The sequence below is a fragment of the Lathamus discolor genome, chromosome 1, assembly GCF_037157495.1.
Source record: "Lathamus discolor isolate bLatDis1 chromosome 1, bLatDis1.hap1, whole genome shotgun sequence".
Taxonomy (NCBI): domain Eukaryota; kingdom Metazoa; phylum Chordata; class Aves; order Psittaciformes; family Psittacidae; genus Lathamus; species Lathamus discolor.
The window spans coordinates 22,699,961-22,714,081 of NC_088884.1; the positions used below are offsets into that span (position 1 = coordinate 22,699,961).

The 14,121-nt window shown below is 41.0% G+C and overlaps 1 protein-coding gene across 6 annotated transcripts in view; it reads right to left on the bottom strand.

The window, feature by feature from the left end:
• TRABD (TraB domain containing) overlaps positions 1–14,121 on the bottom strand; it is a 37,172-nt gene that overhangs the window by 15,031 nt on the left and 8,020 nt on the right. For 2 of the 6 annotated variants that reach the window (XM_065665158.1, XM_065665169.1), the window contains exons 2-7: positions 12,194–12,276; positions 11,179–11,241; positions 9,168–9,246; positions 6,428–6,594; positions 5,301–5,441; positions 161–271 (exon numbers count right to left, since the gene is read on the bottom strand). In XM_065665158.1, coding sequence (XP_065521230.1) covers positions 161–271; positions 5,301–5,441; positions 6,428–6,594; positions 9,168–9,231 — 483 coding nt within the window. In that variant the 5' untranslated portion in view covers positions 9,232–9,246; positions 11,179–11,241; positions 12,194–12,276. Of the gene's footprint in view, positions 1–160; positions 272–5,300; positions 5,442–6,427; positions 6,595–6,729; positions 7,014–9,167; positions 9,247–11,178; positions 11,242–12,193; positions 12,280–14,121 lie in introns of those variants that run through there. The other 4 variants (XM_065665144.1, XM_065665154.1, XM_065665165.1 and 1 more) reach the window with 3 other exon arrangements.

The window sequence follows — 14,121 nt, forward strand, 5'->3', positions numbered from 1 at the left end:
ACACTTTGAAGCTGAAGCCAATTCTTAGACCTTCATAGGCTTCAGCACAAGTGTGGCCAGAGTGCTCCTTTCCAGTCACTAAAAATTGGTTTTATTTAGTTCAACTCTGGGGGCAAAAGGCCAGTACCTTGACCTCAGAAAAACCATTTCAAGTTCGCACCTCTTTGAAAGCCTCCCTGAATTCTCCTCCTGGGGCCATTCCCAGCTGTTCTGTGATGTGAGCAGAGACCTTCAGAAGCAGCATTTGCATCAATCCAGACATGACTCCGTTCTGGCGGAAGAGAGAGAAACACATTATTATAAGTTAAAAAAAGAAATTAACAAGCTGCGTGGATTTCTAAGAAGAATACACTGCTCACAGTCATGAAAAATCCACATCAATTATCTTAGTGAAGAAGCAGCACTGAAGCCGTCTTTTGGAGCCAATTCAGTTATCAGTACCAGCTCTTATATCAGTTTGTATCAGTTGTGAAGTAGCTTTGCACTTCAGTGTGGCCAAGGTATTCCCACTTTCAACAAAAATGCATGGCAGAGTTAAGAAAATAAAGGAGGGCAGGCAAGCTTACTTCAGTCTATATTTAATTCACCTGCCTGAGGAAAGCATTTGAGTAACTGAAAGGTGAAACAGCCCATACTATGCATTTAACTGTTCTTGATCCATCTGGTTACAAAAAAAACCACCCCAAATATAGGAGTATATTGTACTGGCTGTAGAGTGAATGCCATGTTCTAGAGATACTGAAAGGGAAATAGCTAATGGTCTAATCAAACACTTCCACAACCCTGGGAAAAACTAGGCTGAGGACCAGTTAGGTTAACTGATGCAGAAACAGAATCTCACATTGTGCAAGAAACAGCAGTGCATGACTTCAGCACATAACACCTTTGCAAAAGTCCTCACAATCCCGAGTGTGACTCACTCCCAACAAGCAGACTGAAGGCCCCTCCTTGCACAGTCTATAACTTTCTGAACAAAGATCTAAAATGAGGATTCTTCTTTCTAAAAAGAAATCTCAAATATACTTACGCAGAATTTCCCTTCCCTATCCTTCTACAAAAAATAAATAAGTAAAATCCATTCACAGCTGTTCCTTCTGTCCAGCTCCGGCTGTCCTCAACCAGTTATTTTTACAACTAAGACCTGGTGGGTGAGTGTTACCTGTCCCAGAGTGAAACCTGTACCTTAGTTACACATCTCCTCCAATTTAGCATCAGCCCACACCACTACCAGTAGAGGCATTCCCCCTTCCCTCACCAAAGGCTCATTTCCTGCTGTATCACAAGCTTCACATAACCAAAGATAAGGTTACACAGGATAGCCTAAATTAATATAACTGCTTGAAGTTACCAGAGGAAGGTCCTTGTCTCCATTCATTGCATTTAGGGCCACACTCAAATGACCCACCCTGTGCCACATCTGATACTTGTGTGACCTCTCCAAAGGCTATAGGCAGTTTCTACAATTAAATGGACTGAAGAGCCACAGAGGACCAGAGCTGGCAAAAGAGGGTCTATTTTCAAACCCAGTTGATTATCTGTTTTTGTCATGCTACAAACTAGCAAGCATGGCAGAAAAACAGGGCACTGGGCTCCTGGGGAGAGATGAGGAAGAAAGGGCAGCAAGATAAAGGGTTTTCAGCATCCTTGAGATACAGTTCCAAAGCCTGGGGGACAAGGGTTTCCAAAAGTTCAGATAAGATGCCCACAACGAAAACTAGGATAATGCAGCCTGAGGTTATTTGCTGGCTGCTCTCCCCTTCAGGATTGATGTATTTGAAGTTTCATTGCTATACAGTGACAGAAAGATTCATGCTTCTGGCTAACAGAGGAATACATCTTTGAAGTGTGGCCCCGTTATCTGTGTTCAACCTGCATGGATCTCAGCGCCTGCTGTATATGCTCAGCATCAAAGAGATAGAAGGTGACAAGCAGCCTATGCAGAAACCAGCAACAACTGGCCAGCCAGATACTGTCAGGGGATAAAGACCAAAATGTACAAAAACAACAGGAGCAAGACAATAAACGAGGTTTTTACTGATATCAGATTATTCCATGTCAGATAAAGGAAAGGTGATCACAAAAGAACATTAAATATGAGTGGCTGGCAATAATTTCACAAGCTAGATGCAACAGCCATAAACCAAAGCAATACACAAGTAAAAACCTTAACTTCACAGGCAGAGGGATGCAGAGCTATCAGCACACAAGAGAGAGAATGTGAAATACCAATTTTATCAGCCCAGTGTTCAATAGCAGTCAGAAAGCAAGAACAAAAAGAGGGATTACCAGAAAAGGAACAAAAAAAAATATCTCAGTATCAATGGGCTGCTGTACAACCTTTAGTGAACAGCTGTCTTGAAAACAAGATACCTGAAACTAGAAAACACGCAAAGAAATACCAAGCATACGAGAAGAGATTAAACATATTAAATACTCACGAGGCTTGGGAAAGGATGTCTGAGGAAGACACAATCTAGACACCATGACTAGCATGGAGAGAGTGAAAAGGACAGGAAGAGAGAGGAATACACAGGCAAATTACAACTGCAGGTTCTAATGCCTTCCCCCAAACATCTGTTATTGGCAGCTGCCAGAGGGCTTCTGAAGCAGACTCAGCACAGAAATGCTTATACTACATATGGGAACACAGCCAAAGGAGGTGGTCTTGGGGCTACTCTTTAACTGTATAACAAGTCACAGATCCAGCACTAACTGCACAACTGTGGGCAGAAACAAACCGTCTGAATTTTAGTCCTCTGGATTTCTTCTTTTAAAAACCCTAATTCCACTGGACACAGTCCTATGCAAACACAGCCTTGCACCTGGAGCCTGAACTGGTTTTCTGCTGCTTCAAGTGCACTGGAGGTTTGACTTTAAAGTGCAAGTGAAGTAACAAGTGACAGCAGCCTGCTCCTGTCCACATGAATGTACCAGTCATCTACTGATTCACACCGTATCCATCTTACTAAATAAGACAATCCTGCAGGTTATTTAAACACAGAGGGCTGTATTACACTCTGCAAACTGAGACCTTTTCAACTGGCCAGAAGCATTAAAAAAGTTACATACAATATAACAATATATTCTTGCACAGGTAACTTCAGCCTAAAAGAGTGAGGCTAAGCTAAGATTTGCTGCCATCAGGCCGCTTTCTCTTCCGCCCCAGAACAAGTTTCTCAGCTCCTCCTATGTCAGGACTAGCAACCACACAGCCACAGAGGGACATGATGCACCTAAAAAGCAAGCCCTGTTCAGACTAACATGGGGCTGTGGTATGGTCACTGAAGGGACAGTGGAAACAATAAGACAGGGGAGAAGATAAGACAAAACCCGTCTCCCCAGTTTGGTTTAAGCCAATTGTTATTGTGTATCCTCAGGTAAGCCTGCACTGTTTTGCTTTGCTTAATGGAAAGCAAACAGATAGTTCTCTGCAAACAATTGTAAGGGTTTTGAAATTCAAGGAGGGTCTGGAGGAAGAAGGCTGTTTTTAACCTGCAACAGTTGCTCGGTAAGCTGCGAGTACCAGTGACCCATTGTGAGTGCATAATAGTTTCATGTTAACATTCTGCTCGGTTTCCAACTTCAATTAAGACCGATGAAATGCAATTTTACTGCTTAAGTTTTATACAAGTGATTATAATGAGACACAGTTTTCCTCATTTGATCCTCAAGGATGAAAGCTGCAAGTAATTTTGACTTTTGGTGTAGCTTTTGGGCCTGAATGCATGTTTCAATGAGAAGACAACTGAAACATGAGCAAGCAACCTACCAGCTGGCTTGATTTTTACCAGACACTACCATTTAACATGAGACAGTTGGACTCTTTTTCCTGGTTCTCCCTATATAACACATACTGCTACTGAATCAAAGCAGTAAGGTTGGGTTGAGACTATAGATGGAGAAACATTATTTATAAGGTGCAATGACCAAGTTTTATTATTTGCATTATACATGGTAACAAAAGTTAAGATTAAGCTGTACCAGTAGGAAGGATCTTTGTGCTACACTCTGGCTTTGAAGCCAACACACTCTGAAGCCTACAGTCTGCAGACAAGATCACTTCAAACCCTAGTAGGAAGTGATAATTACAAAGCTGCCAACACAAATTTACACCACAGAGAAAAGTCTGCTGTTTGATTTTCATTGTCCTTTTGCTTTCAACAAAGAAGCACAGCAAAAACTGTTGCATTTAGCTTTGATATTAAAAATACGCTTCTGTGCCTGTTGACGAGGTCAGCAGATCCCCAGGTATGCTGCTCTGTTAATTGTGAGCATGCATTCTTTTGGCTACATGCATCACAACAATTCACCTTACCCAAAATAAACAGATGCAGTAATTCATGCAATATGCAAGTGTTTTGCAATGTCCTTTCCTTTAACAGGACATAAAGGAAACAGGAAAGACACATTACTGCCTGTGAGTCAGAAAGCCTGCACTGACACTATACACACAGTAGACTATCCCCCAGCCACTACAAGTGCTTCTGCATAGATGCAGATGGTATTCTTGTGAGGGGTGCTATCCTACAAATTCCCCAATTACATCAATAAAACAGTTCCAATATATAATTATCATACAACCAAATAACAATCTATTATGGAACCTCTCTTGACTATCGACCACATACTGCCATTCTAATCATTCTAAGTGCTGTTTCACTGTGCCTAGCTTAAAATTACTTAAATACTAGCTAACTGGGTGAAACTGAAAAAATGCAGGACAGCACCAATTTTGCACAGACATCCCAGATGGCACCAAACTGCCAGAGTAGCTATAATTTGAACAGAATCCCACTTTCAGCCCAGATTTTTCAGAAACCTCCCTCAAGGGCTACTATCAATGAGAAACTACCCAAAAGACAAGTGGATGAGAATTAAAAAGAGCAACACACTAGGATGACAAAGGAAAGCAGCTAAACACGTCACAACAGACAATACTAAAATTAAGTGATCCCTAAACAGCTGTGATACAGATGGAGCCTGCAAGAACAGTAATATTTAATATATTAGCAGAGCATTACAATTATGAAATTAGACTTGCATCCTGCAAACAAAGCAACTGTTAAACCCAGGAGGATTCCTGGTGGGGTCAACAAGTGTCCAAACCACCCCACTGTGAAACAGAAGCCCTCAATATTCCTGCTGAAAAGAAAAATACTAAACCTAACTTTGCCACTGTAATGGTACTCTCACCTAGGGCAACAGTATTAGGTTCCCAGCTAATGGTAACACTGGTTTTGGTTGCAGCTTGACAAATTACTCTTAACAGAAACCTTTAGTTCTCTCTATGGGACTCATACCTGCTTTATAGCTTGTTGAAGTTTTTCCAGATTTATTTCTTTGGCTTCTTTTAGTAATGTCTTCTCATCCATCTTTAACATTGAAACTCTGTACTGGCACAGTTCCACCACAACTACATCAGGCTGCACGTCTTGTATTGTCTGAAAAAGATGAATTTATTTACACCAGTTTAGGAAGGATTAAAAAGAAATGCAGCCAATATCAACATTTCCGTGAGAAAAGGGACTTAATAAAAAGCACATTCCAGTAATCATTTTCAATTAAAAGAACAGTGAAAGAGTAAATAAGAGTTCTCCAAATAACTATGTATTGAGAAATATTTTAAGGAGGATAACAGTGAAATGCTTTATATACTGGAGGCTTTGGGACAGGGAGGTGCAGAAGACATTATGCAGGGGAGGAGGAAAGAAAACCTTGATGTTAAACATTTTACATTCACAAAGCTCCTTTGACCATACTCCACAATTTGCAATTTGAGTTAGAATAAGCTTTGTAAGAACTAGGGTTAATGATTCTGGCCCAAGATTCCTCCCCCTCTAGCTCCTGGAAAATAAAGCCACCCTAAACAGCAGACTTTGCATGAGGAAGAGTATGAAATAGTTCCTGCTTTCACTAGAGCTTCAGAACTATTTGCATCTTGAGAATGGAATCCAAATTTGGGATGGCATGGTTTTACAGCTTAGTATTACACACGCCAAGCGGCGAAAAGCTGTAAACTGCAGTCTCTGTGCTAGGCTTTGCATTTTCTCACAGCATGTCCCCATCACAGCAAGTACACAACAACCACAGTATGCACTGTCAGTGCGATGTAATGCTGTACTGCGACCGGCAATGTAAATTCCCTAGCTAGACTTCTACGTGTAACACTGGCACTGTAACTGCATTATTTAAGGACAAATAAAAATATTTGAGATGGGAAAGCAATGCATTGCATCAAAAAATTAAGATAATGCGTCTGCCTTCCAGCTCATGCCACAGTGCTGTTAGCCCTCCAACAGCTAATAAGAAAGAACAGAGTCTGGAGGTTACAGCACAGAACTAAGTCATAGCTGGACTGCCTTCTACCTAATGCAAAATTGACAGCATTACAAACATCCTGCCAAAGGGCTCCCACCTAGTATTTTACCTTCACTACGTCCTTTTTGCTGCTGTCGCTAAAGTGGGCTGTTCCAACCACATATACTTTAGAACCATCCTCAGCGTCGAGCTCAGTCACAGTGCTTGGTAAAGTAGGCTTTTTCTGCCTCTTCTTAATCTTCATCTCCAGGAGAATTTTAAATGCATCTGCATCAGCTATAAATGTAAAGAAAAGCAGAAAAGAAAAGCACACTTGACTATAAAGTGCAAGTAAGTAAAACAGAAAAAAAATGTCACCACTAAACAGCAGAGCAGAGCTAAAAGGCCATTGATTTACCACTGTAATCTTACATTCAATTCTGAGGCTACATCATTGAGAGTGCCACCACTGGAGAGGCTGCCTCCAAGCATGGGTCTCAGTCCAGGTTTCCTACCCTGTGGACACTGGGACAGGTTGTCCACGCAGTTCAGTAAGGGAAAGAGAGAAGCTGTGTGGCAGGTGAGGTGGACAGAGAAGCAAAGAATACTTAGAAAAGGTATACACTAAATTGAAGGAAAAAAAAAATAAAGAAAAAAGAGCATTTTTTAAAATTCTAGAACAAAAGCATTCCCTTTCAGGATTTTATCTGTATAAAACAGCAACACAAGTACACTGGTGTGAATGTGCTGGTAAAGTCACCTGCACATATTGGCACATATAGGATACCTACAGTACCAGCCTTAGCCTTTTCTGTGATTAACACACCATGGATCAGTATACAATTGAAAATTAAACCTTAAGGGGTATTCAGGTCAGGAAACCAATCATTCTTCCCTACTTTCAACAATGAACTATTTACAACAGAATAGCACAACAGGAGTTTAGCCCATCTATGTCAAGCTTGCCACGGCACATAGGAAGAGCTATCAGGTCCATCACAATTGCTTGTTAAATGCCAGAAAGCCTCATTAGCTGAGACAGGAAAACTTCAGTTCTGCATCAATGGGAAATACAGTAACTTTGAGTAAATCATCTTTAAGCTGTAATGAATCTTAGGGGGAAAAAAAAAAAAAAAAAGCCATCAAGAGTTTTGTTTCCAACCAACTGTCTCTCTCTGGCAAGCTGCTGCACAAGTTAGCAGAGGTCTCAAGTGGTCCAGAAGCCTGGAATAAGATCATAATCCCAGGGAAAAAAATAAAGGTTAGTGAACAGTTTGCAGGCAGGATGTCAAAGATGCACATAAATTACAGCCTCCTACCATACATTCATTTAATGCGTCAGGTTTAACTGTGTGGCTCTAGCCCCAGATCTGTCCCACAAATACTCAAGATTTCATGTCAAAACCAACACAAACTCAAACAAAAACCACCCTCCAACACCCTTCTTAGTTAGCATTTTAGTACGCTACTACTTCATGGTCAATACCCAAGAATATGGTGTTGCAATCAGAAGGGTCTGATCTAAAACCATGTTCCTAAGGAAGGGTTGGGGAAAACTTCTGTAAAAGCAAGAAGAGGTAGAGCTGTTGCATTTGTAGCTCTCAGTCACATAATCATAAAAGCAGCCATAGTAGATGAACCAAAATCTACCTAAGCAAATATCCTCCCCCCCCACAAAGGTCAAAAGTAGATATCTAAGGAAGAATATAAGAAATGGGAAGTGTGCACAACACCTTCTCCAAATACCCTCCTAGCCTAAGGCCATTTATAGCTCAGATTCTGCCAGTTGAAAGTGGTTTCTATGTATTCAGTAACCCTGAAAGGATTTTATCTCTATTAATTTTCAGGTCTCACCTCATACATATATTCAGAACTGGACTGAATAATGTTTCATGTAGAGAAAAACTGCTGTATCAGTGCAGTACCAGATGTTATCATTCCTTGACATAATCAAGGAAAACATTCTCAGGAGCAGCTATGGTTTTTATTAAACCAACTTCCATATCTGGAGTAAAAAGCAGCATAAAAAATTAATCTGCTTCTTTAGGTCTGAATGGTTTTCCCATAGCTTTAGTCAAGGCTCTGTTTGCTCCCACGACTGTTATTTCTGAAAGCTGCAGTCCTTAGGGATTATTGAGCAACTTCAACATTACAGCATTGTTGCTGTTACCAACTAATTCACCCTAAGGTGGTTCAGAGCTTATTATTTGCCAGAAAGCACAATCTGAATATTCCTATTGTTCATAATGAGCACCATGTGCATTAACATGACAGCAGCAGCGTATCACAAAACATAAAGCAAATCTCAAGAAGCTTTTGGTTTTCCTCCTCCTGAGGAAGGACTGTCTGCCATTATCTGATCCTTACCACTAAAAGGTAAGGACTGATGCTCTTCCTGGGCTTCACAAGACAGTTTTGGCTGGAATAATACTTCTATTCCTGCAGGCTTGGCTTTCATATCAAAATATTATCATGCTAGCAAGGGGAAAGTATTCCACTTGGAACAAGTTATTCAACATCACAACACTAAATGCCAGAATGTTTAAGCAAATACATACTTATACAACTCTGGCTTAGAGAGCAAAAACTGAGCTTAAAGCAATGGCCAAATTAAATCACAAACCATTTACTTTCTTTTGAGAGCATGGGAGCAGCAAATTGACAATCGATACGTCATTGCTCTTTCCAAATTCGGGTTATGCAACTGGGCTTTTCCACAAATCAAGAACAGATTAAGTCAGATATGACCTCATTCGCATCTCCCTTGTGTGCCAACAGCCACATCCTTATTAGGGAAGGAAAAGGCATGGACGTTCAGCTTAATAAACTTCCAACGTGATACACCCTCCCCAGTCAAACCAGAAACATACTGATATTCTGCGATACACTTGATGTTTCCTTTGGGCCATCTTCTGGTGCATCAGAGGAAGACATTGGATCTGCAGCAGCCTGTATGAAACAAATTCAGAAAGAGGCTGGGAATTATAATGAAATGCTTTAATACATCTTTCCCCTTGTGAGTCTGCTCAATTTGAGCCTACATATAATATTCAAGCAAGTAAATAATTTCAGCAGTGTGAACAGTTCAAAACATCTGTGGTTTTACAACTGTTTTTCTCCTAGCTGGGTAAGTATGAGAAACAACATATTAAAAACTATTACATGCTTATTTTAGAAGATAATATTTATACCCGGCATGGCATTAAAAACCAAAATCTGATTCTAGAATAGAAAGAATGAGTTTATATCTAACACTACTACAGCAGTACATTTCTGTGTTGGAAGCCAAAATGTGCACTGACTATTGTAACACCATCACCATTTATATGATGGCATACTTGACTCAACCACCAGTAAGCATTAGTCTGCCAGGAGTCTGACAAAGTTAATCAGTTCTCACAAGAATACACACATCCATTCTAGAAGAGTCTCCTCAAGTATTTTATTCTCTTGGAATACTTACAATACACACCCCCAACTTAAAGTTAATGGGTATGTTGGCTTTACATACATCAGAAATCAAAGTCAAAAAGATGCAAAACATCTGCCTAGTTTTGCTCTCTAAAGTGTCGGAAAGTAATTTAAAAGATCCCCAAGGACTGACTTGGGATTAACATTAAATATTATCACTAGAAGTACATGAGGCAGGTCTTCGCCTAACAAAACCTTTCTTATTTTTAACTAACAGGCAGGCTTTAAAACCCATGCATTGAACTCAAACAATCCCAGTCATCCAGACTATGTCATCCATGTCAAAAAGGCAGGATTAATGCAGAAGAGTTAAGAATCAGGGAAAGTTCAACTCTAAACTGTCTTTAGGCAGCTATATTAATTCAAAGTTGAATCAGGATGATCATTGGGAGAATCCGGAATTCTTGAACAACATTAAGTCAAAAAGTTAGACAGGATGTGAATCTACCATCATTCAAGTGCTTTCCAAATGGAAGTCAGTATTAATGAGTCAGCAAGCAAGCAGCCAAGCTTTCCTGAAGGATGTCAGATTTTGAGCTAGAATGACTGGTTTATTTCCTTTGTACTTAACCTGGTGAGATTTAAAACAGGACTGTACAAAGCACATCCAACTGTTAAAAGCTTTCAATAAGAGCAATTAATTTCTTCTTGCATTCCATTACGTCAAACAGTAATTTTCAGACAACAAATCCTGGTGTCTTACCTTGGCCCCACTGAAGGCAAGGCAGAACTTACTACACATTTCACAGAGTAAGACCAAAAAGTACAACAGCTTTACAGTGCAAAGTTTAAAACATTCACAGTCACATATTACCCATTCACTACAACGCAGAAGTCTGTTCGGTGACAACTGCAAACTGCAATTATACTGCAAATTGCAATTACATTCACAAATATAATTTAACACCAGCTCAGCTTTTGATCACAACATATGGCTTGACTTTACTGCTTGCATACGTAACTCTTGTCACAAAAATATTTTGGAAAAATGTATCCATCTGTAACATATGGAATTAATCCTGTCACTTATGCTGGCTTTGTCATCACAACAACATCGCAGTGGGAAAAGCACTGAGCACCACATTAAGTCTGCTGTTCCTTTCTTCATTTTTTAATTAACAGGACACAAAAACCAGCATTCTTTTGGCTCATAAGGAAACGTTCCTGAGCTTCACCACAAAAAGGTTTTGAAATACACGGACGTGAAAGGAGACAAGGAAGAACCTAAATGTGGCAAAAACCCCAGCACTTTAGCCCCCCACCCCATTTTAAAAGGGGTCTCACACAGGTGGTCTCAACCCTCAAACTCTGCAGACTCTCCCTGAGGATGAGTGGAAGAACCTGGCTGATTGAGAGTCTCAACCTTCCCTGCGATTGTACTGGAAAACAAACTTCAGCTCCAAGCCCTACCTCAGGCTGTTGCTCCTCTTGTATCCCTGCAGCGTAGGCTTATTCTCACCAATCACACAAGAACTGCAAGAAGTAAATGGAATGGAAGAGGATTAAAAATTTATGTTATAACTCAGAATATTTGTTCAAGAACTGTAGGGGACGGGGGGGAGAACCAGTAATGTCTCTACAATCTTAATGAAAGTTGAAGTAATAAAAGCAGCAAACTGAAGATGCAAAAATGCCACCTTGTCAACTCTGCTGCTGTTAACCACCCCACCCCCCCAACAACAGGATATAATTGGCCTGTTTCAACCCAGTTCTTGAGTTGGCTCTAAATCAAGAGCATAGTCCTGGTCTCACGCACACTGAGAATCTCTTGATGAACAAGGGTGGATTTCATGGGAACACAGAATTTGTGCTTTTGCTGTCTCAGACTCTACAAAAATGCCTTTTTCCTCCAGATTGCTCATAAGTAATTGAAGATACAAGATGGCTGCCAAGAAAGTTTCAGCACAGCAAAAAACTTGCTCTACTACATCAATAGTTCTGTCTTGTCCAAACAAACTACAGCAAGACAAGTTTTGGCAAATTTTAGGAATCATCTACATTTACAAGATTTCACTGCTCCAAGGAATAGGAGAGCAGTTGCAGTCTTAATACACAACTAGAGAGCCACACACACTGTTATTTGATCTGCATCATGTCATTATGTATATAGTTACAAATATGCCAGGGTCAGAACATCAGCAAGATTATGACTGTGTGAAAAACCCTGGGAAGTGCGGTTTCAAATGCTTAATGGTTTCCATCTCTCAATTTTAAGAGACCTTCTTCCACCGATATTGTTCAAGTCCAGAAGTTCTCCCTGAAGGTGGCAGAGCGCTGTGATTTGACTTTGACGGTACTCCAAGGGGATTGCACAAGACACTGAACACACAACTTTGTGCTCAGTCTTCTTATTCTCCCTGCTATCCCACTCAAAGTGAAGCACTCCAAGAAAGCACTGCTTCTTCACTACAGTCCTTTGGCTTACCTCCCTCTGACCTGTTTCACAGCACACATGAGGTCTGCTTGATTTTATTAGGCTGGAGATCAATCCTGACCACATTTGCTGCCCTGCTTCAAGGAGAGGAGGAACAAGTCAGGCTCCTGTCTTACACCCAGGAGAAGCTGGAAGCAAGTTGCCTGGGTGCTGGCATAGTCCAACACATGATGGCAAAAGCTCCCATTTCCCCAAATGCAACACTCTGCATCCTGGTTTTTAGCCTTTGTTTTCAAGTGAGCTGTTATGCCTTCTAGCTTTGCTTAAAATACATTTCTATAAAAAGAACGTTTGCATGGGAAGTGTGAAGGTATGGAGGGACTTCAGCAATTCATGCCTTGAAGTTGTCCACTGCTAGTGATCAGCCAGCGAACTGGAGATCACAGCCACAGGCTGGGCAAGAGAAACATGGAGTGGCCAAATGTATAGCTTCTGTGGGCTCCTTGGAGCAAAATCCCCCTAAAATCCAACAGAGCCCCATGACCTGAGCAGACATCAGCTACAGACGCAGCTCCCAAGCTGCAGGGTAAATACCTTGTTAAAACAAGAACTACACACTGCAAACAGTCCAAGAGGTTCAACAACAAACTATTTATTCAAAAACAGGCAACAAAAGTACTCCATGGGTTTTGCTACAATGCATAATTCAAAACCAGGACCATGCCTTCCCGCTTTCTGAGGGGTCAAGTCAAGGAAACTTGGATGTCTGAGTAAGCTGAAATGGCAGATGAAGCCGAACTGCTCTTTTCTTCTTCAGTGTTTCCAGGCTTTACATGTGGTGCGGACAGCTCTAAATTAAGCACAGCAGAAGGAAACCCTTGCTCCGAGACCTGCAACCTGAATGCAACCTGGCAACTCACTAACACCTCAGCCAGCCTGACCAGGAGCTGTCTGGTGGCATTGTGTGCTTAAGTGAACCCAGAACCTGTTTTCATCCTCTCCTGCCTCTGACAAACTGGTTTAACTATTTGTTGACTTGTGCAGTAAACCAGACTGGAAAGCAGATTCAGGTTAAAAAATAACCTTACCAAGGCATTACAAGCTCAGACAATCAAACTGCCGCAGGAACAACTGCCATAGCAAAACTGAAGGGACAGTATGAACTGGAGATGCTGAAGCCAATGCTGGCCCCTGAGAAAATATTTGTCTAACTACAGCATCAGTCAGTGGTATGCCAGTACCCCGACACTGGGCTCTGGGCTTGGTTCTCAGTTGGTTTATGTGCAAAATACCAGTGTTTTTTCTGCCAGTACATCAACTGGCCCTAAATACAACCAAAGTTGTAAACTTGCTGAACGTCTGCTGGGGTTTGAAAACATGTCTCTTATCTATGGGAATGCTCTTAAAAATAGCAAACTGCAAGTTTCAGTTAAAGGAGAGACTCCTACACAGAAGCATCAAGTGATTTCTTTTCCACCACGTGACATTTCAGAAAATCTCATCCCATTCTCACCCATTCTCACCAAATGATGTTTCTGATATTGGAGCAAGAGAGATCTCCAATGAAGTTTATTCATGCTGACTAGTTTCTGGATTTAACCCCCCACCTCTTTGAACATGCCCAGGAATTCCAGTTATTCAGTTAACATTAAGAAAATCTTATAACTGGTTGCCAACAACAAACAAACACAGCTGAACAACTGTCAGGAAAAGCTGCCTGTGTTCAAACTCTTGTTTAATGTGAGTGACAAAAAGCACAAAACACGTCAACAGAGTAAAGACGAGGGTGGCTGCTCAGCTGGCCAGCATCATCATCAACAACATAGGAGAAAGTACGTACATCCTGGGAACTAGTCAAATATCCTGGACTCCAAGAAGATCAAGTTCATCCATGTGGAAAAGTCACCATCCTGTACGTCTGTGTATTCACAGAAGAATAACATCCCATGATACTTGATATAGTAATCCTGAAACCTCTG